This window comes from Bos taurus, chromosome 5 (assembly GCF_002263795.3).
Source record: "Bos taurus isolate L1 Dominette 01449 registration number 42190680 breed Hereford chromosome 5, ARS-UCD2.0, whole genome shotgun sequence".
In the NCBI taxonomy this organism is placed as follows: Eukaryota; Metazoa; Chordata; class Mammalia; order Artiodactyla; family Bovidae; genus Bos; species Bos taurus.
Window position 1 is genome coordinate 109180565 of NC_037332.1, and position 26549 is coordinate 109207113.

At 58.1% G+C, this 26549-nt stretch overlaps 1 protein-coding gene across 14 annotated transcripts in view; it reads right to left on the reverse strand.

The window, feature by feature from the left end:
* Nucleotides 1-26549, reverse strand: part of MICAL3 (microtubule associated monooxygenase, calponin and LIM domain containing 3) — a 157006-nt gene that overhangs the window by 21196 nt on the left and 109261 nt on the right. For 10 of the 14 annotated variants that reach the window (XM_059887146.1, XM_059887147.1, XM_059887148.1 and 7 more), the window contains 8 exons: nucleotides 23349-23437; nucleotides 22563-22650; nucleotides 10348-10543; nucleotides 8127-8371; nucleotides 5035-5172; nucleotides 1151-1264; nucleotides 596-733; nucleotides 428-510 (listed from right to left, as the gene is read on the reverse strand). In XM_059887146.1, the coding sequence (XP_059743129.1) occupies nucleotides 428-510; nucleotides 596-733; nucleotides 1151-1264; nucleotides 5035-5172; nucleotides 8127-8371; nucleotides 10348-10543; nucleotides 22563-22650; nucleotides 23349-23437 (1091 nt within the window). Of the gene's footprint in view, nucleotides 1-427; nucleotides 511-595; nucleotides 734-1150; nucleotides 1265-4079; nucleotides 4143-5034; nucleotides 5173-8126; nucleotides 8372-10347; nucleotides 10544-22562; nucleotides 22651-23348; nucleotides 23438-26549 lie in introns of all 14 variants that reach the window. The other 4 variants (XM_059887154.1, XM_059887151.1, XM_059887149.1 and 1 more) reach the window with 3 other exon arrangements.

The following is a 26549-nucleotide window of genomic DNA, read 5'->3' on the forward strand; positions in this document are numbered from 1 at the left end:
TCCAGACACTCGTTCCAACCACGCCTGGGCTCATCTCAGGGGAAATCACCCAAGTCACCGGGCTCCTCAGGACCCAAAGACCAAGTCAAGTAGCTCCCGGCCTCCAGCTCTGGCCTCCCTGCAGACGACTCCCCTAAAACGTGCTCCGCGGGAAACAGTGTTACTCTGTATTTAGGGAGCATCTCGCACTGTGTGGTATGAACACCCCTGGTAACCCAGACACGTATTTTTTATTCAGAAAAGCATAGTCATTTGAAAGTAACACTGAGAAGAAACAAGTCTGTTACTCAAACCAGTGATTCCACAAATCCTGCTGTTTCAGCTTGCTGTGGGACCGGGACACAGTGGGCCAGACCGGGCCGGAGCCCCAGCCACTCCTGCTTCCAACAGCCCCGTCAGCACCGGAGGCAGTGAGGTCAACCCTTACCTGTGCCCCGGGGCTGCGGGCTGGGGAGGACAGGCCCGTGGGCTCCTCAGGGGACCGGGTGGGGCTGGAGACTCGGGAGGGACCTGAAAAAACAAGAGGCAGGATTTGCACGAAAAACCACCCCCTCTGGCTGGATGGAGAGCCCAGGGGAAGGGGCTGCACACAGACCTCTCTCTGGGTGCCCTACTGAGGCCGGCGGTGGCTCCTCCTCGCCATCCGACACCCTCAGCTCCAGCTCTGCTCCCACTGCCGGCAGGTGCAGCTCCGTGTTGGCCTCGGACGGGACGTCATCCGACCAGTGCTGATCTGGCCGAGGGAAGCAGCAGCACAATCCTCCAGTGAGGCTGTGCTCCCCTCTAGGCGCCGCCCCCCTTGGAGGCCAGCTGCCAGGACATCAGTGGCAGCGTGCATCCCGTCCCGGCCTGGCCCTGCCCGCTGGTCCCCTGCTCCCCAGACTGCCCATATCATCTCATTGTTCCAGCCTCCAGAGGCAGCGGCTGCCTTAGAGGCCCTGTAGGAAGTCCCACATCTGCTTGGTTTCAACCCATAACTGAATGAACACAGCCCCTGTCCACCGGGGCGGGGGGTGAAACGACAGGCATTCAGGTCAGTGCAGAGCAAGGAAGGAACCACGAGCCCTAAGAGCCACTCCTCCGAGCGCCTCGCTTTCACTTTAACGTGCTGTCCCGCCTTCCCCGAGCTCAGAGCTCTGCGGCCCCGTACCGTCGTCCAGCTCGGCACCAGTGTCCCCTGCGTCCCCATTCTCCGCTGCCTCCCCTTCGATCTCTGCTGGTTCCGAGTCCACGTCTCGCTCCAGGTCATCCTCATCGAATGGGACTGCAAGGCAGAAACGTCAAAGGAAGGACAAACAGAGAGACAGACAGACACACTGGCAGTGGGGATGGACAGTGGCACTGGGTTCTCGGGGCTGTCCATGGGCAGACCGCGGGGAGAAGGGAGAGGGCTGGCTGGGGCAGGAGTCAGAGGGCTGGGAGCTGAGAGCAGGCCGGGAGCCGGGCTGGGCCTCCTGAGCACATGACTCGGCCAAGCAGGAGGGGAGGAGCGGCCTGGGCCGGCCATTTTTCCTCTTCCTCCAGCAGCTGCTGGGAGAGCCTGTCTGAGAAGAATAGGGGGAGGCAGGGGGAGAACGCTGCTTCTCAGGCCCAGGTCAGCAGGTGCCCAGCACACATGGCAGCTAGGACCTGCGCCGACCACTAGACCCTTGAGGAACAGGATGAGGGGCTGTGGCCAGCCCTGCCTCTCAGGGAGGGGACCAAGTCCAGGCAGCGGGGGGTTCTGTTCGCAGCTGCACCACTCAGCCTGGATCAGGGCTGTGTGCAGGGCTCTGACGGCTGGGCAGGGCTGTAGCCTCGCTGGGAGAATTCAGACACGTCTCTTTCAGCACACGGGAGAGTGGGGAGGGACAGGTAAAGGTCCTTTCTGGACCCAAGACCAGCCCCTCTGTGCCACAGGATGAGACAAAGTGTGATTTCTCCCAAGGAAGCAGCCCACACTCACACACTCACACTGGTCCCCACCCCTGCACACAAAGCATTCAGACCAGAGTCTGGGCAAGAGACGGCCAGCTGCTGAGCAAGAGATGGCCAGCGGGAAGCCGCCCGGGATGCCAGGCTGGGAGTGCCTACACTGCCAGGACCTACTTCCCTCTTGCCGAGGTGCCTGGAGGCTCTTTTCAGGGTCTCCTTTCAGGAGAGTGGCTACCCTTTGACCTGCACGTACCTGGGCCCGAGGGTCCAGCCCTGCAGAAACCCGAGGCCAGGCCACGGGGCCACAACCCGCAGGGACCAGCAGCCCAGCCTCTGGAAGCTGCATCCCCCGTGGCCAGGATGTACAGTGACCAGCAGTGACCAAGAGCAGCCATGGGGTCAGAGCAAAAGGAAGCCAAGGACAAGAGACAGCCGTGACGGCCACTGGAGGTGGGCACCTCTAGGAGCTGGGCCTGCAGCTCCTGACCCGGGGGCCCTGGTGTTTTAAACACTTCATTCAGCCGTGAGTTGTTTTCACCACCTCTTCCATGCACTCAGCTTATTAGAACAAGGTGATGACATACACCCACTCCACAGAGTGCTAGAAAAATCCATCTGGAGTGGGTGAGGTGGGGACGGCTGTGGGAGCTGGGAGCCCCACACCGCTCCTTCTGAGCAGCCACAGAGCTGGTGGGGCCTGAACACTGTCCTGTGATGATGGCATTGCTGGGAAAACCCTGGCAAGGCCTCTCAGTTACTCCCGCTGACTGCGACGTCCATGTGCTCACAGTGCAGCTGGGCACTCACCCAACACGAGGGGAGGGCCTCCCAAGGCAAGCAACCCTCCCACCCCTCGCTGCCTGTGGGACAGCGAGCTGGCCGCTGCAGGGCTCCCTTTCAGAGAGGATCTGACGGGGACAGAACCTGGGCCTGCCCCACAGAGGGCGCCCCCCGCCCCCAAGCCCACATGTGTGCTCGAATCCGTCTGTGAGCGGCCGGGCATCAAGAGGTTAAGTTCACATGTTTGCTGGAAGCAAGCGTGACGCGGACCCTAGCCAGCCGGGGTTCCGGGCACAGTGCACTAGAGCTGCCCATCCCAGTCCTGGCCCCACAGCCCCCAGGCTTCTCCTACTCAGACACACGCCTGTGCCCTAGACGCGGGATGGGGAGTCATCTACAGTCCTCAGTGGTACCCTGAAAGGAAGGAGTATCACATGTATCAAAACACAGCGAGAGCTTCAATGTGGCCGCAGCAGCGCTGAAAGAGAGACATTCTGAGGGAGAAACTGAGGGTTAGTCCAGGGCAGGACGGAGCGGGATAGAAGCAGCCACACGCGGAAGCGGGCGTCGCCGACACACTTGGCTCTGGTCTAATCCGCTGCTGCTGGGACGTCCCGACACCTCAGACTTGTCCAACCATCCTGGGGACAAAACTAACTGGGGGGGGACCAGCAGCCCTCCCTACGGCTTCGTGCCTCCTGACACATGAGCTGAGGACACCGGGCGGCTGGTGAGAGAGGCTGGTGGGGCAGGCTAGAGCTCCTGTCCTGCCCACCCAACAGCGGTGCCCTGGTCCTTCTGCACTTCACAGCTGAGGCCAGGACCTTCAGACGATGGAGTGCCATGACCTTCCTGGATACCAGAGCCCCTGGCTGAGAAACGCCCCCAGAGCAGTTCACTGAGGACAAGTGAAGCCTTGTGGCTCCCTTGTGGCCCAAGTGCTCAGAGAGCCCCGCACCTCAGCCTGCAGACCCGGCCTGTCCCGCGCCTCCAGCTGAATCCCCCCACCAGTACTGACTGCCTCCTGCCACGATGCTCCTGTTCGTGGTTCCTCCAGCCTCCGCCCAGCCCTCACTTTCACAGACGTGAAACCTGAGTGCTACACACGGTCCTTCGGCTTCAGCCTTCGCCGATCTCTACTAACACTGGTGTCTGTCTTCCCTGCCGCCTGCACTCCTGCTCTCTCCCCTTGGGTCTTCCCAGGAGGGCGTGGGGTGTGTGTCTGGTCCATGCAAGGGCGGGCGGCCTGAGTGAGGCATGCATGTGCCCCCACCCTCTGCCGCGCATGCACCAGCGGCAGGACTGGAGTCCCGTGTTAAGGTACCAGCAGGGCTGCCGAGAGAGGGTTACGGTGAGTGGGCAGAGAACAAACATCACCAGACTACCTCCGGAGACCGACTCCAGCCAGGCCTGAACTGCTGCGCGGCGGACGGAGGGGAGGCCGGGCACTGAATTTAAAACAGACAACAGAGACACAGTTACACGGGAGTAAGTGTTCCTGGTGAGGACAGTGAGCTCCTCCTGGAGTCTACAATGAAGGAGAGACAGACGACGCTAACAGCTCAAGGCCCGCGGTGCCCCGTGTGCTGGGCGAGGAGAGAACAGGGGTTGGGGGTTGGGGGACGACGCAGCTTGAGTCCAAGTGGCATCCCCAGGCAGCAGGCTCTCTCTCGGCTCTCAAAGAGCTCCTGGGTGTTTACGTGGCTGCAAAAATGGTTAAAGACATTGGTCCCTGTGGGCACGGAATGCAAAGACGGAAACAAAAGGGCAAGAGACAGAGGGGAAGACACGAGGTGGGCACGCCGAGGCTGGGCATGGAGAAGGATGCCCCCAGCGCTCTCTAGGGTTTCCTTTTGTTCCTTAAAAGAAGCCAGAACAAGGGTCATCGTCATCCTCTTGTGGGATGCAGAGTGCCTCCCCTAAAACCCAGAGCTGGAAATGACGCTGCTTCAGAGGCCCCCCTGACACAAATGTCTTCTTAAGACTTCATTTTATTCCGAGATATGGTCCCTTGACCCCATTCTGTCCACGCACACTCACACCCAGACACACAGCATGAAGAAGAGCGAGGACGTTCCCGCAAGTGGACAAAGAGGAGCCCTACCTAGTGACACAGGGCAAAGGCGGCAGATTCTCAGTTCTTCCAAGGTCAAGTTCACCCCACTGTTTCCAGTCAGAGGAGAACCCCCTCTCCCCCCACTGACGAGAGCCCAGGAAACAGACACGCCTCGCTGGCTCTTACTTGCGTGGAGCCGGGCAGCCCTGCCCTACAGGAGAGTGCTCTGCAGCCCGAGGGAAAGCGGGTGGAGGTGCCCGGGGCCCTGCACCCCGAGCAGTTACCTCCGGGAAGGGGGGACTTGGGCGCCAGTGCCGCTCGCTCCTCCTGGCTCTCACGGATATGCGTCCAGTGCACGTCGGCCTGGATCTCCAGGGGGTCGGCCGGGTTCAGCAGCTGCTGCAGCCTCCTTGGGCTCCCGACTAGGAGACCAGGTTCCAGGGGAGGAGAAGGCGAGGGAGGGAGAGAGGACAGGAGGGAGGAAGGAAGGAAGGAAGCCAGGGGAATGTCAACAGTCCAGGGATGGAGGGAGCAGACACCACAGGACAGGAAACAGAGGAAAAGTCACCATATTTGCCAGGATCAGTGTGAAGCAGAGGCAGGCAAAATCAGAACCAGTGCGCGCGCGCACACACACACACACACACACACACACACGCCTCCTACCTGTCAGTGTCACCCGCCCCTGGTTTAGTGAGATCCCGCCCCTTGCAGCCTCAGTGCACACACACACGCACACATACCCGACTTCTCGTTCAGTGTGACTCTGTCCCTTGGAGCCACAGTGCACACACATGCACACGCGCACACACACACACCCCTGACTCTTACTCGTTCACTGAGACCCCACCCCTTGGAGCCTAACTGTCATCCATGAAGAGTGTTACTCCCTGTCCAGTGCAGAGCCCCTTCCTCTCTGCCGCTCTTACCACCTCAACTGCCTCTAAGGGACCCAAGCGCAGGTCACGACTGGCCTTTGCAAGGCCAACCTCTCACACATGTGGCTCCAAGGCCACCAAGCCTGTGCCCACTGCCACTTGCCGCGTGGACAGAGATGTGGACGGCTGGGCCGTCCTGCAGGGACCAGCGGCTCACACAGGCGCAACATGACTCCGCGGGGCTCTCAGTCGCCTTCTGCCCCTTCTACGCTGGGCTGCGTCAGGGGTGGGCTCAGAGGGGCTGCAGCCAGGGAGAAGTCAGGCGGGGCTCGTCCCGCAGACCACCACAGCTCAGGGGCTCACAGGAGCAAGAGTCCAATCCCTCTGTGCCTTTTCTGCAGTCAAAGCCCTTTCCCTTGATCCTCCTCTAGGGGCCCACTGGTCCCCCCTGGACACCAGACCCAGCTCCTCAGCCAGGTGAGAACCCTGCTGCTGGCGTCCAAGGAACACGCATGCATGCCCACCCTGCGGGCTCTGCATTGTCAGTACTAGGACCACACCATACGCTGGGGTCAAAACAGGGGACAGCCAGCAACGCTGGGGAGAGGGACCACAAGAGGGAGGGTGGCTTTTCAGCAGCATCTGATCTGAAGGCCTCTCCGCAGTCTACCAGGGCAATCTGGCTTCACCACAAGAACCACAACCTCCTAACTTTCAAGCAACAGGAAGAGTGCTTGGGGCAGAGGCCACCGACAAGGCCACCAGATGTGGGCAGGGGCGCTGGGCCGGGCTGGCATGGTCTCTCCTGGGAGCTGCTGGCTGCTAAGGGCTTTCTCAGGGGTCGAGGGTCCCTGGCGGAGCTGGATGGGCTGCATCTCCGGACCAGGACAAGTCCAAGAGGAGATGCAGGCCCCTCCTCCAGCTTCCAGGCGAGCAGAGAAAGACAGTAAGGCTTCTCCCTGGAGCTGCCCGGGTCCCACCAAGCAGGGGGGCCTGGAGACACACTGCCTGGGCATGGGGAGGGGTTCTGGCACTCTGTGATGTGAGGTGAGTGGCTCACATCAAAGCAGGAGCAGAGTCTTAACTGGATGGAGGACAGGCAGCAGGCGTACAAGGGGCAAGAGGGGTCAGTAGGGCGGGCCTGGGGCGGCTGCCTCTCCTACCACTGCACTTTAGGAAAGCCCCCTTCTCACGTGGGACCTGCTCCTGGGGGCAGGGCGGAGGCAGCAGGGGCACCTTCACCTGCACTCAGGTCCTCATCCCCCTGTAGGAGCTGGCCTTGCAAGCATTCTTTGTCCCAGGGCCAGTACTCTCCTTCTGCGGGAGCACCATGGGGGCAGACAGGAGGAGGACAGAGAGAAGCGTCACCCCCGGTTCCTCCAGCTAAAGCCCAGCCCTACTTCCACATCCAGGAAGTCAGGTCTCTGGAGGGAAGAGGGGACGCACCCTGACCCTCAGCTGTGTCTGGGCTACAAGCCACCAAGGGACCTTCCAGGGAGGCTGTGCCCTCGCAGTCCCGTTGGACTGACCCCAGGCCATCAGCTCTGCAGGCAGGCCGGCAGCTGAAGGAACCCCGGACGCTGCTTCCCCCAACTTCTCACATGACGGGTGTTCAGGCCCCAAAGGACACCCTGGAGCCCCACCCTGGCCTCCGGGTGGGAGGGAGGGAGGCCTGTAGGAGGACCTGGGCCCAAGGGGTGCCCACATGCCCACGGAAGCCCTGCCTCATCTATCATGGGTCACCGGCTAGGGGACACACAGCGCTCCAAGGACCCCCAGTAACTCGCACTGTGCCTGGCCAGCGCCCGGCCCTCACTGAGTTGCAGTCCCCGAGCTGGGACTGGCCGCCGAGCACAGGGACCTCCGCGCGGGGCAGAGGTCCCAAAGCCATAGAGGGCCAGCCCTGGGGGCCAGGCTCCAGGCCAAGGAGTCACACCCTCGTGCCTTGTCCACATGCCTGGAGAGAGAGCACAACCCTAACAGACACGAGTCCTCAGGGGCTCTGGTCTCTGCCTGCCTGGCCCCTACTCACCACTCCAGACCCAGGGCAAGCCGGCATGGGGGAACGGTCCTCTGAGCTCCTTGTCACCACTCGGGCTCACACACACAGCCGACGGGACGGGACCAATACCTCGAGTGCCCCACGAGGCATCTCAGAGCCAGCCCGACCGACCCGCCAGGACACGACTCCCAGAACGTCCCCACACTCCATGAGTGAGCCTGCCTGGGGGCCCTCTCCTCGATGCTCTGAAGCCCCCGACACCCAGGACCAGGGAACCCCAGAAAGCTAAGTTCCCTCGGCTGGAAGAGGAAAGGAAGACCAGTGACCTGAGCTTCAGGATGCTCTTGCCCACCTCCATGTCCAGCTTTACCTGACGGCCCGTCATGGGTCCCCCAAGGCCTGTGAGAGAGGCATCCGTCATGGGTCCCCGGCCACAGAAACCCACCCCCACACTGTGGTCTGACGTCAGGGTCAGGAGGAGAGGGCATCCACTGACCTTCACTAGACTCATCCTCGTCCTCCTCCTCGTCCTCCTCGTCTTCCTCCTCCTCCTCCTCCTCCTCGTCCTCCTCGTCTTCCTCCTCCTCCTCCCCGGCCCCGAAGCTCCTGGAGGCCTCCAGCTCCTCTTCACTCTTCCCTCTCAGGAGCGCATGGATCCTCACAGCCTCCTTCCAGGGTACGCCGCCCAGGTCCGAGGTGGGCAGCGGAGGCTCCTCTTCCTCCATCTCCGACTCCGAACTGCTGTGGGAACGACCAGAGAATCCAGTGAGGAGACGTCTGGAGGCCAGGGGCACAGGCAGAGGAGCTGGAAAGGCAGCCGCCCACTGCAGGGCAGGATGGGACAGAGGATGCCTCAGGGGCCAGCGCACAGGGGACAGAAGGGGAAGCAGAGGGCAAGAAGGGAGCTCGGGCTGCCTTTGCAAGCCTCCCCACCCTGCAAGAGACAGTCACTGCTCGAGGGCCCAGGCGCCCGCTCCCAGGGATAAGCATGCCCCACCTCGCTCCAAGGGCCGGGCCCGGGTGCCCGCTCCCAGGGATAAGCGTGCCCCACCTCACTCCGAGGGCCCAGCCCAGCTGCCTGTGTCTGGGAGGGAGACCCTAAGCCCTCAGTGCCCCGCCTGACGGGGGAAGTCTGACTTCCTGCGGCCTCCAGTCAGGGTGGAGAGTCTAGAATGCAGTTTGGGGCAAAGGCTTTGAGTCACACAGCGTCAGCTGACCTGGAGCCTGGGCTCAACCACAACTACCCCCGAGAGGGAACGTGAACCCGGAGGCTCCGAGGGTATCGCCGCATGTCAGCACCAGGAGAGTGGCTCTGCCTGAGCACAGCTGTGAGCACAGCCCCTCAGAGGGTTCTGTATCATCGTCTTTATAGAAAATTACACCCCACCCAAGGGTGATGGGGGAAGGCTGTCACTTCCGCTGGGTCAGAAGCGAGGGTGGTCTCCTGGGCTGTGTTCCCCTAAGCCCTCACGGGGCAAATGGCTCTGCCACGACAGCCCTGTCCACGCTAGGAAGGGGGTGTGAACACTTGGTTGTCGGGTGAGCTGTGGAGTGGGAGATGTACTTGACTTCACCACGCCTGTGCTACTCGTGGGTCCTCCAGCCATCCACTAGCTTGTTTTACCCATTTACAGCCATTCTGTCATTCAGCAAATGCTTCTGAGCACCTACTGAAGTTTAGTTAGTAGATCAGGAAGAAAAAAGCAGGTCCTCACTGCTCAGCTCAATCAGGTGAATCCTCCTCCATTCATGCGTTCATTCATTCGTGCCACTAAAACTAACCAAGTGTCTTCTGCTCACAATGCCCTTCCTAGGGCACTAACACTAAACTGCCACAGAAAAGATCCTAAGTCTCGAGGGAGACAAGACACAAACACCAGGACTAGACAGGGTGGCGATAACTGAAGTGGGTGAGGGTCGGTGCGAGGCAGTTAACAACAGACAACTAAGACTGTGGACCACAGAATGCGTGCCCTCTGTGAGTCTGATTAGCTTTCAGTGTTGACTGAGCTACGGTTTCTGCCTCATCACCGTGACTTCATTTGTTTCCTTTCTTATTAACTAACAACACTGAGCAACCCCGTGCTTGTCATTTAACATCTTCCAAAACAGGAAATCAGGGTAAGAATGCCCCCTGTGCTCATCCCTAACCTCAGGTCAATTTATACAACTTCAGGTGGGAGAGCGGAGGCCAGGCTGCCCTTCCTTCGAGCCGAGCGCTCTGGGACCCCAGTCGTGGGCTGCAGTTCTCTGTAGGGGTCGGGGGGACCTCAGGGCAGCACATCCCTGGGCCATGTCACGAGGGTGGCCAGCATGATGAGGTTCTACTCAAAGCTGCAGCAGCTCAAGGACTGTGAAGAAGAGCAAGGGACGCATACGGCATAAAAAACTGGGCAGAAAGATCAAGCCTCACCTTTCGCCACAAGCTACAGGCTCTCAGTCCCTTTCTGAGTGGTCTCGCCACGTGCTTCCAGAGACGAGAAGCAGGCAAGCCCACCCCCTGCCTCTGTGAAGGCCAGAGGGGAGACAGTTCCTCCCAGGCCTCACGGTCCATGGGCCCTTGGAGCAGCCCTTCAAGTCTGGCCAGGCTCCTCACAGCACATCAGCCGAGGAGACAGACAGGGAGGCCACACGACCTGCCTGTCAAAGGTCACAGCCAGCACGCAGACCCAGGGCTCCGCAGCGCCCCCCGCAGGCAGCGGTCCCCAGAGGCTGACCTGCTGGCCGCGTCCTCCTCTGTGCCCGTGTCCAGCACGCTGCTCAGGTTGTGCTCGGCCTGCGTCTCCTCGGGCACCTCCTCCAGCCCCTCCGCCTGCCGCACCGACAGCCGGTAGTTCTCCAGCTCGATCCTCTCCGGGGTGCCCCGCAGTCTCTTGGCGACGCTCGGCTCCTCCAGGCCATTCACGCTTGGGCCTGCACGACAATCAAGAAGCAAAGTGCTAAGGTCAGCGATGGGGACAACGGAAGGAGCCTTCTTCCCCTGGAAGGAGGGGCAGCCGTCCTGCAAAGCTGGGGAGCCGGACACCGCACTGGTCAACAAGGCTGGGGCCTGCAGAGCCCAGAGGAGGCTGGTGTGCGTGGGGGCGTGCAGAAGAGCCCCCATCTTCCCTGCAGGAAAGCCTGGGGAGCAGTGGACACTGGGTGGGGGGAGAGGCCAGGCCGGACCTGAGGGAAAGCAGCCTGTTGAGGGGAGAGTCCTCCCACTGCCCCCACCCCTTGGTCCAGGATCCCGCTGAGGTTCGAGCGCTGCATCTGGCTGGTCTATGGGGGGTCCAGAGAAGCTGTGCTGCGGTGTGACCGCGCACTTATCTGTCTCATGTTGAGATTCATGGTAAAGGCTCTTTGTTCCGTGGGATCCCCCGGCATGGGCAACCACACCCACACAGAACAGTCAGGCCCCCTCATTCCTGGTGATGCCAGCTAGACAGCTTGCTTGAGCTGGTGCTTGTCAGCTCTGTGTTGTAGAGGGACCTTTCCCCTTTGGAATTAATAAGCAGATTTGTGCAGTTATGTGTGGACACCCTGGACTGCCTGTTCCCAGCACCCCTGCGTCCACGGTCTGAAGATCACTAACGACCTTGCCTGGGTCGGCTGCTGCTCTGGGAGGCCCACGGCAGTGCTTTCTAGATTGTAGCATTCCTTTGTGAAGAGCTCTGAGGACTGCGCTGGGCACGTGGACTCTGAAGGGCTCAGACGTCCAAAGTCGCCGCCACGCCCCCTCCACCCCACCCCCGTCCTCACACGCCCTGACACACCTTGTGACCCCACGCTCGGGCAAAAGAGGCCCCCGACCACTCTTGCCTCTGCCCACTGTGACAAGACGCTGCGTGTGGATGCAGTCACACAGACCCACCGAGACACTGGACCCCGCCAGCGACTGGCTGAAAGATCTTAGGAAAATCACACGACACGGAGAGTGCATTTCCTGATCCTCAATGAGGACAGCCCCGTGCCCAGGGTTACTGTGCATGTGAAGGGGATTATATTCACACACACATACACGCGCGTGCACGCGCACAGGGGCCATCCCCGTGCCCGTGTACACTGCCCTCCTCTACTACGTTCGCCATGCACACGGCAGCACTCTGCACGGGAGCTAGGGGATACATCTTGAGGTCCAGCAACCTTTTCACTGCTGAGTTGTATGGGTCTCCTGTATCCATTTGCCCTGGACTGCAAATAGCAGTTACTGCACACAGAAAGCCAAGGGAGAGCACAGCAAAGGGACCCCGGGTGGAGGCAGGCAGGCCATGGGGCTCGCACCCTGCCAAGGCAGGCGCCCAGCTTCTGTGACACCCCAGGCTCTACAGAATGACACTGGGTTTGGCTGGTGAAGGCACACTGCCAGTCTCGGGGGACAGGTGGTCTTCCAGAGAAGCTCAGAACTTGAGGAAAGATTGAAGGACAGGACTGATAACCGCTCCTCACAGACCAACTGTCTACCTGTCCATCCGGGGTGACCGTATGCTTACGTGAGGCACAGAGAAAAGAATGTGTGGCTGCAAGGGGGAGACACTGAACTGCCAGGAGTGAGCAGCAACAGAGGGACCGAGCAGGGGAAACTCGACAGGGATGAATCAGAGCGGTCCCAGGAGACCCACCCGGTGGGAGGGGACAGCCTGCCCTATGCGCCCTGGCTGCAGGATCCCAGGGAACTTTTGCTTTCATGTTAGTTTTCTAGTTAAATTCCTTTTGCTGCTATTATTGCAGCATCTCCCATGGGTGCTTTTCAGGCACGTGGGAATCCTGGCACATGTCACTCTCTCTAAGGCACATACCCTGGTGTCCACTAAAAGACCGTCCCAGGGCTCCGTGTAGCTCTCTAGCTAACACGTCTTTCCTGTGCTGGAACACCCCACAGGTGAACCCTGGCCTGGCCCAACCACCTGCTGCATCAGCCTGTGGGAAGCTGCAGCTGTGATGAGCACACTGGGGCTGGCTGGTGCTCTTTAGTCCCTGACAGCCGAGCTCTAGCTGAAACTCTTGCCTCCCCACCTGGCCACCCACCTCCACACACCTGTGCACACACGGGTGTCACAGGGGCCACCCACAAAACAGGAAAGCCCCTGTGATCTGTCCAAGGGAAGCAATCTCTCCAAGGGAAGCGATCTCTCCAAGGAAAGCAATCTCTCCAAGGGAAGCGATCTGTCCACCAAGCCACTCGTGTAGCTAATCACATACGCAGCAGGTAAAGAGAAGGATGGCCCCATAGGTCAGCCCGGCCCAGGCCTCTCTCCTCTCCCTGCCTTGGGCACCCTCTGCAGGCCCCCAGGGCTCAAGTGCATCTTTATCACGCCAACTACCCCCTGAGAACACCTCAAACGGGGATGGGGACTTGGGGAGGAGAGCACCCTCTGATGCGGAGCACTTCCAGTCGTCTGTTCCCCTGGGCACATTTTTTAAGAAACTGCCCGTAATCCAGCCATCACAGGGACAAACCTGCCCACCCCCACCCCCACCTTCCACGAAAGGCCCTCTGCTCTGCAGCAGGCTCCTGTTGAAGACAACATCTCCCTCCCCCCAGGTAGCCCAAGATTTGTTTCTGGAAATGAGCCAAGTTCCAGCAGCAGACCCACCGCCACCGTCGGAAACACGGGCTCTCGTCTGCCGACCGGCCTGGAGACTGGTCAGGGGCCCTGTGAGGCTGACGGGAGCGAGCACAAAGCCCTTCCCAGCGGCCAGCTGGGCACCACGAGGCACCGTCCAGTGCGGACTCCATCCTGCAGGGGCTGGGAGGCGGCACAGAAGGCCCTGGGGCACAGGCTGTGGGTGGAGCCAGACCACCCCCAGTCCCCGTGAGTGCAGCCCAAGCCCCATTCCTGAGAAGCTGTGACTCTGCTGTTCCTCTGACTCTCACGTGGGTGCTGAAATTCAGCTTCACTAAACTCCATCTGTGACTGCTTTCCTTTCGTTGCTATAGTGAAGAGCCTCTGGTGGTCACAGAGTCAGCAGGTGACCTCACAGCCTATCCATGCAGGCTGAGAAAAAAGCAAGGCCAAATTTAGCCAAGCCCTGCAGGGACTTAACGTGCTATGCCAGCCAGCTCCCAGGCCCAGACAAGCAGGCCCTTCTCACTGTTCTGTTGCTCCAAACCTCTGCCGTCTGGGAACACAGCCCAGTGCGCCGTGCGGTCCTCGCCCTGCAGGATGCATCGCCCAGTCAGCAGAAACAACCTGAACTCACGCTTACTCTGATGACCCCAGCATTTTCTGGAAGCCCCGCCAACAATCATTGCTGATTGTCCCCAAATCCTGTCAGATCAACCAGCTTCCACGTGTTCTAGCTTATTTGTTCCTGACAACAGCCTTGTGAGGTAAGGGGAGCAGGGAACCTTTTGTCCACGTTTTCTAACTTCATTAGATGGAAAAGCTGAACCTCAGAGAGACCATTGGCCAGAGACGGTAGGGTGACAGGCCGCAGGGCTGGAGCCCAAGTCAGTGTCTTCTCTGCACGTGTTCCCTAGCCCGGCTCTGTTCTTTGATGACCGTGTTCCAGGGTGCAGGGCGGTCCACTGCGGGTCATGAAAGACCTCTGGACCTCTGTTCCAGAAGGTGTCCTCAACATCTGACAGTGTCTGCAGCGCCTGCTCGCACACGGGGTGGTGGGCTGACAGCCTGCCCGGGTGGAGACCCTGCGTCACTGCCTTGGTTCTCACACGCCCTCCGCCTGGTCTCCCACAGGGAACGACCTTGTGGAAGCTGATTTCACGCATGCACCCTGTGCTCACTTCTGACTCTAGGCTACAACGGTGGTTGTCAACCAGATGACCTTCTCTTTTGGGGTCATCTGGCAACATCACAACCTGGGAAGGGGTCCTGACATCCATGGATTCTACAAACAGCCGACAACACGCAGCACAGAAGTATCTACCCAGACATCAATAGCACCGAGCCCGGAGCGCTGCCTGGAAGTCACAAGGGACTGTCTCCAACCTCGTGCTCGAGGGGCCAGCCGCCGACCAGACGCTGGACCGCAGCCCGACAGGCAAGGTCGTTAGGACGGAGCGGTGAGCTCAGACATTCCCCTCTGCTGCTCAGGTGAGGCATCCTGACCCCAGAGGGCAGTGCGTGGAGCCCTCCCACCCCTGGGAAGGGCCACACCAGGCGCACAAGCCCACGCGCTGGGCACAGCACCCCACCCTTCCCAGTCCTCCGGTATGGCCCGGCTCACAGGAACTGTCCATCCCTACCGTCTACACAAGGGCTGCCCACAGACCCGCCTGGCCCTCCAGCATGGGGCCTGGGGAACAGAAGCCCACAGGTACATCAGGACGTCCGCTCACTAGCCCAGGGAGAAAACCAGACTTGGAGACACGATGTGGAAAAACAATGCTTCATTTACTGTGTGCCCAGCTCTCTTCATTTTTCCATTTCCCAAAACATCCTCTGCGGGCTTGCAAGGCCCGTCGCAGCACGCCTGCCTGCAGCTGGGCCCAATATGCTCGGGCCTCTGAGTGCTCGTGTGCCAACCTGAGCTGACCCGACACGGCAAAGCCCAGATGGCAATGATGCACGCTCCCAGCTCAGCCGGGTTTCAGGGTCATTTGATGTGAGTGGAGTCCGGAGGGGCCCAAACTCAAGACAGGTAAGGAGGTCAGTGTTTCCTGTCCTGATGATTCTGCTCCAACTGTCAGTACAGAATCAGGCAGACCCCGTCTCTCCCTCTCCTTCAGCCAACCCCACCCAGGGCCAGGCCGGGCCACTGCTGAGAACTGTAAAGCGGTATATCAGCTCCACCACCCTTGAGAAGAAACCGGGGCTCAGGGAGCAGCATTGATCATCCCCCTGAACACAAGCCCGTCTCTTTGGGACTGACAGGCAGGAGAGTCTCCACGGAGGGCCACGGGGAGAGGCTGTCCGGGTCTATTCTCACTGACACGACTTCAGGCTTGGTTTCATTAGAATTCATCAAAGAGAGCTGATACGGAGAAAACAGGAGCTGGCTCAACGCCACTGCTCTCCTGCCTAGTCTCTTCTGGCCACCCCCTGCACACACCCGGGATGAATACCCTTGGCTCTCGAATCCACTCTCTTTGCAAAGGCACATCCCCAGCCAGGGGGTGGGGGTCACTGCTAAAAAGCTAAACATGTATTTCCTGGGAATAACCAAACACACGCTCACGGATGACAGAGGGCGCTCAGGAATGTCTTTTAACGAGTCATCTCTGCGGAGCCGACACGCAGCTCTTCCTTCTCCCCAGCAGACGAGCTGAGGCTGGAGGCCAGGCAGTGCCGAGGTGGCACTGTGTCCTGGGTGCAGACTCCACCGGCTCTGCCCGGGTCGGTTACGTGGCCTCGATCCAGTCTGCAAAATGCTGCCTTCCTTGCAGCAACAGGGGAGTGCTGCGTCTGGACAGCACCTGGCACACGGAAGTGCTGCATGACTGCTGCATCAACATTACAAGTCCTCCTGAATTGTGCTCTGAGTTTCTGTGACACCAGCTCCAACAGCAGGTTGACCGGTACAGTCACTGGGGAAGCCTGACGCGCCAAGCTTCACTCTGTTTTTATCTGACGGGGACTCCAGGGCAGACGTGGGCCATCCTGGCTGTAAACATCACAGCCCTTGGCATGGTGTCTGCAGCCGCAGGGAGCACGGCCATCAGCTCGCGGCAGCCACCGAGCCCTGCGGCTCCAGGGCTCCAGCCTACGCTGGGGCTGGCTGCCCACACCTGCACCCGCTCCCCCCTGGGGCTGGGCCTCCAGCTGTACTGAGGCCCCCAAGAAAGCTCTGCCTCACTGAAGACAGGCAGGGAGCTGGTGCAGAGTGACCCATGGGAGACCGAACCAAGGGTAAAACCTTCTCTTTTAAAGGAAGAATCTACTGACCCAGAGAAGTCTGTTGATGGCAAATGCTGGGAGGGAAATTTCACAACAGGTCTCTCCTACCTGGAGATTCTTCTAGATCCTGACTCGGTTCTAGAAAACAGGGACACAAGAGTAAACAGGCTGCTGTAGCCGTGCTGGGACCACCTCAGCCGTACTGTTCCCCTTCGGGGTCTCAGGCTCTTTGCCCTCAGGTCCCCCGACTCACACTTACAGGAGAAGCCACCTAATCCCAGGAGGGTCGCCCTCTCGGGAACTCACCTCCAAGGATGTGCGGGTTCACCACCGTGGAAGAACACGAGAGCTGAATGACACACGCTTATTTGGGCCTCTGCATGGAAACAGCCCCGATGCTGTCACGTGTCTGAGGCCCAGGTCCTCCCAGCGCTCCGGGCCTCGCCTGGCAGCCTGGGTCTACAGGGCCCCTGGTGGGGCCAAGTTTTCTCAGGGAGTTGGCTGTGATGGAGGCTCAGGCACACCGGGACCGCAGGTGCAGGAACTCAAGACAAGCAGGTCCCTGAGCGGAGGGCCTGAGCTCTTCTGGAGACCGGGGCCCCTTAACACAAAACAACTACCAAAGAGCCAGAGTTCCAGGCGAGGACAGTGTGAAACAGCAGTGGCACGGTGGAAATAACCCTGACACCTTACACAAGCATAGAAGAGCAACGCAAGGCACACACCAGGGACAGGCTCATGCGGTCAACGTACAGTCCACAGTGAGCTGGCGAGGACAGAGAGAGAGGTGGACACGCGAGAGGTAACAGAGATCCTGCTCATCACCTGCACAGCCCAGCAGCCCCGGAAGGCATCCCCAAACTGCCCTCTGCACCAACAACAGGTGTCTGTGAGTGATGGGGGCACTCTGACCTCACCTGTGGACATCATCAAGGGCGAGATCAAGTTTGTTCGGCTTGCGTTAGGGGGTGGGTGGGTGGGAGAGGGGGAGACTTGCCCTCTCAATCACTGTCTTTTTTGGAGCAAAGCCTTGCCCGCACCCTTACCCCAGAGGACCTGTGGAGCAGGAGGCACGGCCGAGTGCCACGCCTTCGGGGTTGGAGCAAAGCCTTGCCCCCAGGGGACCTGTGGAGCAGGAGGCATGACCCAGTGCCACGCCTTCATCCCTGCAGGTCCTTGGGATGGTCTCCAGGCCCGCACTCACTGGGTGCAGGGCTGGACCTTGAGGTGCAAGGTGAGCCCTGGTTCGGGAGTCTTGGGGAAGTTGCAGAGCTCTACAAAAGAGCCTAGGGTCTAGGCACGAGTTTTCCCAAAGCCCTGTGCAAGTCACTACACCCCAGAAAGGCTGTGTGCGGGCTTGTCTCCAGTGTGTCCCTCAAGGGCAGGATGAAACCCAGGGTCTGTCCCGTGTCCCCCCGTCTGCACACAAGAGCCCTCCCGGAGAATGGACCGGTCAGGGGAGGCTGGGTTTCAAGAAGTTTCGGGAAGAAACTGAGACCCAAAGGGAATTCTCCAGGGTCTTCACCCACTCTTTCTCTCCCAGTATTTTGCAGAGGCCAGGACAGACCCGACTGACTGATTTCTGAGAAAGAGCAAGAAGAATTCTGGACCCAGCAAGGTGCTGCAGCCATGCGGGCACCCAAGGGTGGAGGGGAGAGGCTCTTCATACCAGACCCCGTCTCCTAGAGCACAGCTGTGCAGACGGGGTGCTCAGTGCCCCTCGCCCCACTGCGGTGCCCTCTCGGGGCCCGATTCAGCACCCACACTGGCTGAGCCCGGCTCCACGGGCTGCACCGCCAAGGTCACTGCAAATGTGACAGGGTCTTGGAGGCTCAGCCCTCCAGGCTCCAGCGGTCAGGCAGAACCAGTCCCCCGGCTCAGGGTCCACGTCACAAAAAGAAACAGAGTCGGGAGGACAGACCTGGACCACCCCTGTCGCCTGAGAGCCTCCAGCAGAGGAGAGGTGCCTACGTGCTCCTGGGCCTGGCACCGGCTCGTTAGGAGGACAGCGGCCTGGGGCCCCAGCAGACGCTGGCTCGGGGGGAGTTTCTGTTCCTCACCTGCCTGCCCCCCAGGGCCTTCATGCAGGCTGACTGGATGGGGGGCACAGGTGGCATCTTCCTCCACGAAGCAAGCAAACGTCTTCCACCACGCTCCCCCACCCCCAGAACAGGGGCCTTTCCATTGACAGGGACCTTTTACTTCAGGTATAAACGCCCTTTTAATACACCTACACTCTCCCCCGACCTGGCCCCGGAGCGAGCGTCCTGAGGCACAGCGTTGTCAAGCCTACTCCTGAGACCTGCCTGAGTGGGCCCTTCCCACCCTCCAATCAGGAGAAAGGGGAGGAAAAGAAATACTCAGAAACCTGAAGATTGTTTGGAATTTATTCTCTTAAATAAGAACGGTAACATTTGTTAAAAAAAAAAAAATTAGAAGCACAACACCTTAGTTTCACAGAAAACAAAGTTTCACGGAAAAAACAAAGTTACACAATTAAATAAAAACAGCTCACAAAGAAACACACCAAAACTCACAACAGCACAGATTAAAGGCAAGCATGAAGCTTCACAGAAGGCAGGCCGGAGGTAGAAACGCGGGCATCCCTGACACAGCTCTGGCCTCCGTACCATGCCTGGAGACCCACTGCTGCTTAACGGCTCAGGAAAAGTGGGGTGTGGAACCCCTTAACTCACTGGTCAGGCCTTCAAGGCCACGCTGAGGCCACTGTCAGGAGAGACTACAGGATTCCACTGTCTACAGACACACTAAACACCAAGAGACAGCAGGAAGCTGCAGTAACAGGCCCAGGGAGTCAGACATGCCTTGGAAGCGAAGCGGTCCTCAGGGCCCCTGAAAGAGAGCCCTGTGCCCCTGGTCTCTGGTGCTGGAAGTATGCTCTGCTTGCTTTCTGAGACACTCACCCTGCAGTCTCCACCTCCACCAGGAGCCTGGCTTCTCTGCTCCCTCCAAACCCCGACCGGAACACTAAGATAGGCTAGGTCCCCAGGTAAACCAGAACTAAGGAAAGAGAAGCTTTAGAAACAGCTCCACTAGGATTGTGATTATTACTCAGGGCACAATATGTAAACGTGTACTTATACACACGAAGCTAGAGCAGTATAAGCACGTATGTGTATATATGTAAACGTGCATACATCACATTTGCTACGACTCTCGGGACTGGGCAGGGAAGCTGGATGCAGAAGTCTCTGCCTCACTAACAGGTTTTCCAGAAATGGAAGCAGACTTGGGAAGCAGTGGGAGATCTGGTAATAACCCCCTCCTGATGGCAGGAACCCAGGATGGGTCAGAGGCGTCCTACCGTGCAACCGTCCCGGCTGGTGCAGTAACACCTGGTCTCCCAGTGCTCACTCGGCAGGCCCACCACAGAACCCGAGTGCCACGCGGGCCTGTCTAGGGATGGGGGCAGGCAGCGCCCAGCCAGACAGCCTTGTGTGTTAAGATCATCTTTCCGTAACATGACAGACAACGAAGCCTTCCTCCCGTCCCATGTCTGTCGCAGGGACTGGAAGGACAGCGTTTCTGATCCCCATGACCCCCACCTGTACACTTCAGTTCTGGTTCCCCACCATACGAGGTGTAAAGGGCAGTCCTCTGGATGAAGAAAGGGCCTCAAAACCCGCAACTGAGGGTCTTGTATTCAAGGGGAAAACGTACCATCTGGGGTTTTCTTTCTTTCTCTACCTGTTCTCCAAATGTTTCCTATGGGCAGGTGCTCTGAGGTCAGGGTAAGGAAACCTGTGCCAGGCCCACGAACCTGCAGCAGCCAGTGTAAGAAGCTTGAGACAAACTAGTTACAGACTGAGAATAGAAAAGAGGGTTTCTACATCAAAAGCACATCACATACGAAGATGCTAAAGCAGGTAGCAGCCGCAGGCCAGGCTGCCAGAGACAGAGGACGTTGGACTAGGTTCTAACTCACGGGCTGTGTTTGTATTTTTGGCAACAGCAGTAATTGTGGTGGAAGAGGCGAACACAAGGGAAAGGAGGGAAATGCCCCAGACTAAAGGGGGCAGATGCACAACAGCCGACCAGTCACGGCTCCCCTGGCCCCACCTCCCGGGGAATGGGGACCCGGGTGTGAGCCATGCTCCACGCACTACTCACTCCTGCTCAGAGTGCAGCCCAGGGCACGTGCCAGGACCTGGCCTGACAACTGCCGTCCACAGCACACATTCTGAAGCCCTCCAACACCTGAATTTTTCTGAATCTTTTCAAATCAAGGTTCCAGTTAACCAAAACTTTAGTTTGGGATTTTTTCTATTAAAGGAGCAGAAGAAATCAATGTCATGCCATGTGTAACGGGGACCCATGTACTGCTCCTCTCCTGTGGAGGGGAAGTGCTGGTGTCTTGGGGCGTGTCCACACTCAGAGCTGTCTTTCTGAAAGCCCAGGTCTCCAAAGACAGCTACCCACTGGACCCCAGTGCTCTGGGCACTGGCTCACTGCTGCCCACAGGGTACCGCCAACCAAGGCTCACATCCTGAACCCGCGTGCTGGGAGAGGTGCATCTCCCTCAAAATCAAGAGGGCCCACAAGCCTTTGATTTAGTCACACGCCCAGCTCTCATCTTCTATCCCTACTTCAAAGAAGGTTCCTCTTCTCTACGGAACCCTTTTCTCTCCACAGCTCCTAAAATCCTAAAGCCCACCACGCTTCCAAAGCAGACAGTCGGACAGCAAACTGAACCAGATCAAGTGCGTGACCAGGAACGGCCTGACCTCTGCTGGCTTCACTCCTCTGCAGATGTTCGCGAGAGGCTGAGCGCCCTGGCTATGTGCTGAGCCCCAGGTGGTGCTCACCTGCTCAAAGGCACACGTCCCCGTCTCTGCCAGCCCCTCCCTGACTCGGGCCCTCAGCACCTCATGAGAAAGATGGATTATAAGGGGTTTAAGGGGTAGCAAGTCCTTCGTGGCTTAAACATGGCTATAAAATGTTGGTCCAACCTGCAGGGCACCTGCAGACTTGCCCGGATCAGAGAGAGCCACACGCAGCAGCAGAGCTGAGCTCGCCTACGTCCCACCCCCGGGGCTCAGGCAGTTGCGAAGCGCGGTCAGAGGAGCAGCACTCCCAGCCTCCCATCTGAGGACCAAGAGAACCACCCTGTCCCTCCTCCCTTTGGGAATCCTACGCCCAGCTCCTCTCCATCTAGCCCATAACCTGTCCTTTCCACAGGGTGATTTCTGTGGACGGGAGGACACCTGTGACAGGTGAGAGCAGGGCCCTGATGACTTCCTCTCCTGCCGGCTGCAATGAGCTGGCCTGTGACCAGGCGGGGCTGCACAGGTCCCCAGGACCACCCACAGTGTGGGACTGTGGACACACCACACAGGCTGCTTTGGCAGAGAGTAGGGAGAAGTGGCTTTAAGGAAAAAAACACTATTTTTCACAACAAAGCTGGTTCCGTGAGCCCTTCTCTTCCTGCATTCCAAGATCAGAATAAAAGTGTTTTCAGAAGTGGGGGTGGTGGCACTCGCCTCCTGATGCAGGAAGATGTTAAAGTGGAACCAGCCAGGGCCTGTCCTTTAGCGGTCACAGATGTGGGGAGAGCAGCAGCAGCTGCCCCAGACACCAGGGCGGCGAAGGGGACAGAAGAGATCCAGTGCAGGTGGGCCTGTGTGCAAACCCTGGGACCTTCTCACAGTTCCACGCTGGGCCTGAGGAGCCCACCACGAGGGACTACGGGAAGGCCCTGCCGCCCTGGCTCGTCACGTGGGTCAGTGCTAAAAGTAGCCAGTTCTGAACTCCTCTTCTCTGGACAGGCCTGGGCTTGGCCCCCAGGTGTCTGATGGATGTGGGCAGGTCCCAGGGCCCGGCAATAAAACTCTGAGACTTGGAACAGACGGCACGAAGTGTGGGCGATGCCGCTGACCTGATGGTGCCCTACTGACTCACAGTGGGCCAGTGAAACTCCCCTCGGATCTGCACCAGCACCTCCGACAGCCCATAGAGGAAGGGGACTCCGAATGCAAGCAGCTGGCACATGAAAAAGGAGTCCGGAGGGTTCTGGGCCGCCTGATGCCCAATCGATGAAATGCTGCACTGGAGGTGCTGGCTCATCCCCTTGGCCTTGTCGCAGAGGCCGAGCGAGTGACGCGCCACCCAGCCAAACAAGGAAGTGAGGCTACCTGGGCTTCTCTCGGCAGGGCTGGCACTGGTGCTGGGCCGTCCACTGGCGTCTGCGGCGGGGCTGTCCTGCAGGGGTCCCCGGGCCTCCTAGGAGAGGAAGATGACTGAGTGAGGCACCACGTCTCAAGAGACAGTGACACCTGGCTGTGGTCGGCTGGCTGTTGTCACCAGGCAACCCAGAGACGTGCCAGGATACATATCATGGGGATCGCAGGAGTCACGGTCCAGAGGTGCCTGGCCCTTCCCGTGGGCTCTCTGCCATCCCAGAGGCCCTCTAGGAAGCAATGGTCAGCTGCCGACACACACAGGGACACCCCATCTGAGAGGATACCAAGCTCACTTGAAAAGATAAGCAGGGAGCTGACTACACTCGGTTTTTTAAAATAAAGTTCTTAGATGAGTGGTCCCTAGAATAAACAAAGTTAAAGGAGTTGGCTGCAGAACATTTATTTCAAGCCAAGTCCTTTTCCAGCGTCCTCCTCTCAGGAAAGGTGCAGCTTTCAAGGCAAAAGGCTTTTTTATACAGAACAAACAGAAGGGAGGGGTGGACACGCTCTTCCCAATGTAGCTCAGGTGCTGGCAAGAACACTTCCATAGTGAAACCCAACATTCGATGAGTCCTGACATGCTGCCCCTCCCCAAATCAGACCAAGACCACTTCTCAGACCCTCCCACTCACAGGAAGGGCTGCTCAGTGGTCACTCAGGGCCTGTTGGCCATGCCTGAGCTGCCACCACACTGGACGGTCACCTGGTGCCCCCACCCCTGCAGCCCAGCCCTGTTACCTTTCCAGACAGAGGCACCCCTGCCGGTCTCTTCCTCTGTGCAGGGCCAGACAGCCGGTAACAGTAGTGTGGCTTGCAGTAGAATTTACCTGCAGGCATCAGGGAGCAGGGGAAGAGGTAGTGAGCAAGTCTCTGAAATGCCGGACTTGACCGCTGGTCTTGGCACATGCGTCCCCATCGCCCCAGCCCGACCTTGCCCAAGCCAGGGTTCTCGTCCAGGGAGGCCAGGCCCTCCTCTTCCCTGTGCCCGGATGTGTGGAGGCCACGGAGCCATCACCCAATCAGGGCCCAGAGCAGAGACTGCAGCCTGTACAGCGGGGCCAGCAAACAAAGTGGCTGTGTGTGCAGAACAAAGATGTGGTCACATGAAGGGCTGGAGGAGCATTTCTGGGGGAACCGAGAGTGAACACAAGTGCTGGAGGCATGAAGGCTGCCACGGGCGGGGCAGCACCGAACATCAGCTCTGCCGCGGCCCTCTGGCAGCCATGTGCGACTTGGCGCTGGTCAGATTGCAGCTCAGATCCTTAGTGGGTCAGATCAGCATTAAAGACAACGCAAAACAAACCAAAAAACCCTACAATCGACTGTGACTAGAACAAAACAGAATTAAGCCTAATAAAGAGCATCAGCGTGCACACGGCATCCTCAGGGTCCAGTAGTGTTTCCCAGTGCTCAGCTGTGCCCACCTGGGCTGCCTGGGTCCTGGTGTAACCTTGTGTCCCGCTGCGTAACATGTGTGTCCTGCTGCATAACACGTGTGTCCTGTTGCATAACGTGTCCTACTGCGTAACACGTGTGTCCTGCTTCATAACACGTGTCCTGCTGCATAACGCGTGTGTCCTGCTGCATAACATGTGTGTCCTGCTGCATAACACGTGTCCTTCTGTGTAACATGTGTATCCTATTGCATAACGTGTCCTACTGCATAACACGTGTGTCCTGCTGCGTAACGCGTGTGTCCTGCTGCATAACACATGTCCTGCTGCGTAACGCGTGTGTCCTGCCGCGTAACGCGTGTCCTGCTGCGTAACGCGTGTGTCCTGCTGTGTAACGCGTGTGTCCTGCTGCGTAACACGCGTGTCCTGCTTCATAACGTGTGTCCTGCTGCGTAACGCGTGTGTCCTGCTGCATAACACATGTCCTGCTGCATAACACATGTCCTGCTGCGTAACGCGTGTCCTGCTGCGTAACGCGTGTGTCCTGCTGCGTGTGGGATCACAAGCTTGACTGATGCCAACCCTGGCTTTTCCCATGACACTCGTAGTGGAATTCAGTCACAGAGGGGCGTTTTTTCCTCAACCCTTTCTTTACTCCCACTTATAGTCAAGGTTTTGAAAATTAAAGGACAGACCCTGTTAGAGAAACTGTTGAAACTGGAGTAATCCCACTCATCTTTCTCATTTGGAGAGAGCGGCTCCTTTAACAAATTAACTTTCCTATTCTTGAAGTTAAAAATAAGAGGACCTAACAAGAATATGATAGGAAAGATCAATGAAACTGATTGTTCTAAAGATAAAACTGACATCAGACTAATTCAGAAAAACAAAGAGAAGACTCAAATACATAAAATCAGAAATAAAAGGAGACATTACAAGTGACACCACAGAAATACAAAGGATCCTAAGACGCTCCTAAAAACAACTATTTGTCAATCTAGATAACCTAGAATAAATGAATAAATTCCTAGAAACATAATTTATCAAATCTTAGTCATAAAGAAACAGAAAACCTGAACTGACCAGTACTGAGTAAGGAGATTGAATCAGGGATTAAAATTCTCGCAAAACAGAAAAGCCCCAGACTGGATGGTTTCACTGGTGAATTCTATCAAACATTTAAAGAACTAACAACAAGCCTTCTCAAATGCATCCAGACGACTTACTCCCAACTCATTCATGAGACCACCATCAACCTCATACCAAAAGCCAGATAAGGAGACTGGGAGAAAACTATGGACCAATATCCCTGATGAACACTGGTGCAAAAATTATCCACAAAATATTAGCAAACCAAATTGAACAGCACTTTGAAAGGATCAGACACCATTATCAAGTGGGATTTATTCCAGGAAGGCAAGGAAGCCTCACCCACCGCTCTCCAGAGTCCACCCAGGACAGGTGAGGTGCTTCCTGACACCCTGAGCGTCACGGCTCCCTCCTCCTCTGCACTGTCCAAAGTCAGAGTCTGCACTATGCCCTGGAGCCCACAGCCGTTCTCACACTGAATGCTGCCAGGGCACCCCACGCAGGACCCAGCCTGCTTACACTCCATCCACCCCACAAGAGAATGTGTCTCCAGGTGTGGCACAGAATCTAGGGGCAAAAATACTTGTGGATCAATTCTCTGGACCTGGAGAGATCCTTCCAGGCAAACCTCACAGACAGAAACACGGGGCGGGCTTCATTCACCAAGCCCATCAGGGAGATCAAAGGCGTTCTCTGAAGACCCAGTGTGTGCGGTACGGAGAGCTGCACCCCTGCCCTCGCTTTCCATTCGTGTAACCAGAGGACCAGGGGCCACAACAGGGACCAGCTTTCCTCAGCTCCTCTCATCACTATTCAAAGAGCCTGGATGAGGGACTATCTCCTCACTGCAGGGCGGCCCCCGCCTGTGTGAGGGCCACCCCACAAGGATTCACTCCCCCTCCTGTTCACCTGTGTCTTTTCATCACTGTTGGATCAGTAAGATGGCCTCTCACAAAGTCCCTCTGGGGTCCTGTAGGAACGGGTGTAGAAATCATCAATGTCTTGGGTGACTGTTTGCAGTTAACCCCAAGGTTTTTCAGGTGGCAGACACCCTCTCCATTAGGCTTTGTTACCAGTTTGCATAATCCTCCACCTTCTGCCTCGTCAAGGTCATCCCACTATGAAATCAACAAACACCGCAAAAGGCCAGGGCTTGACCAGCACAGTAAACCAGATGAAGGCCTGTGCCACGTGTTCTCAGTTCCACAGAGATGCGGATGCAAGAGAGAACGGGTGACCATGCGCACAACTCGGGCACCTTCGGGAACCAAAGTCCGAGAACAGCAGCCAAGGACGCAGTTTCAATGTGCTGCCACTGACCTCAGGCAAGAAACGTGGCTTTTTGAGACTGTGATTCTTCTTCTCTAAAGCAAAGATAAAAAGACTTATTCTCCTTGGGCCCTTTTCATCTTAAGATCCTGCCGTGAGGTAGGAGAGCACGTTATCTGTGAAGCCA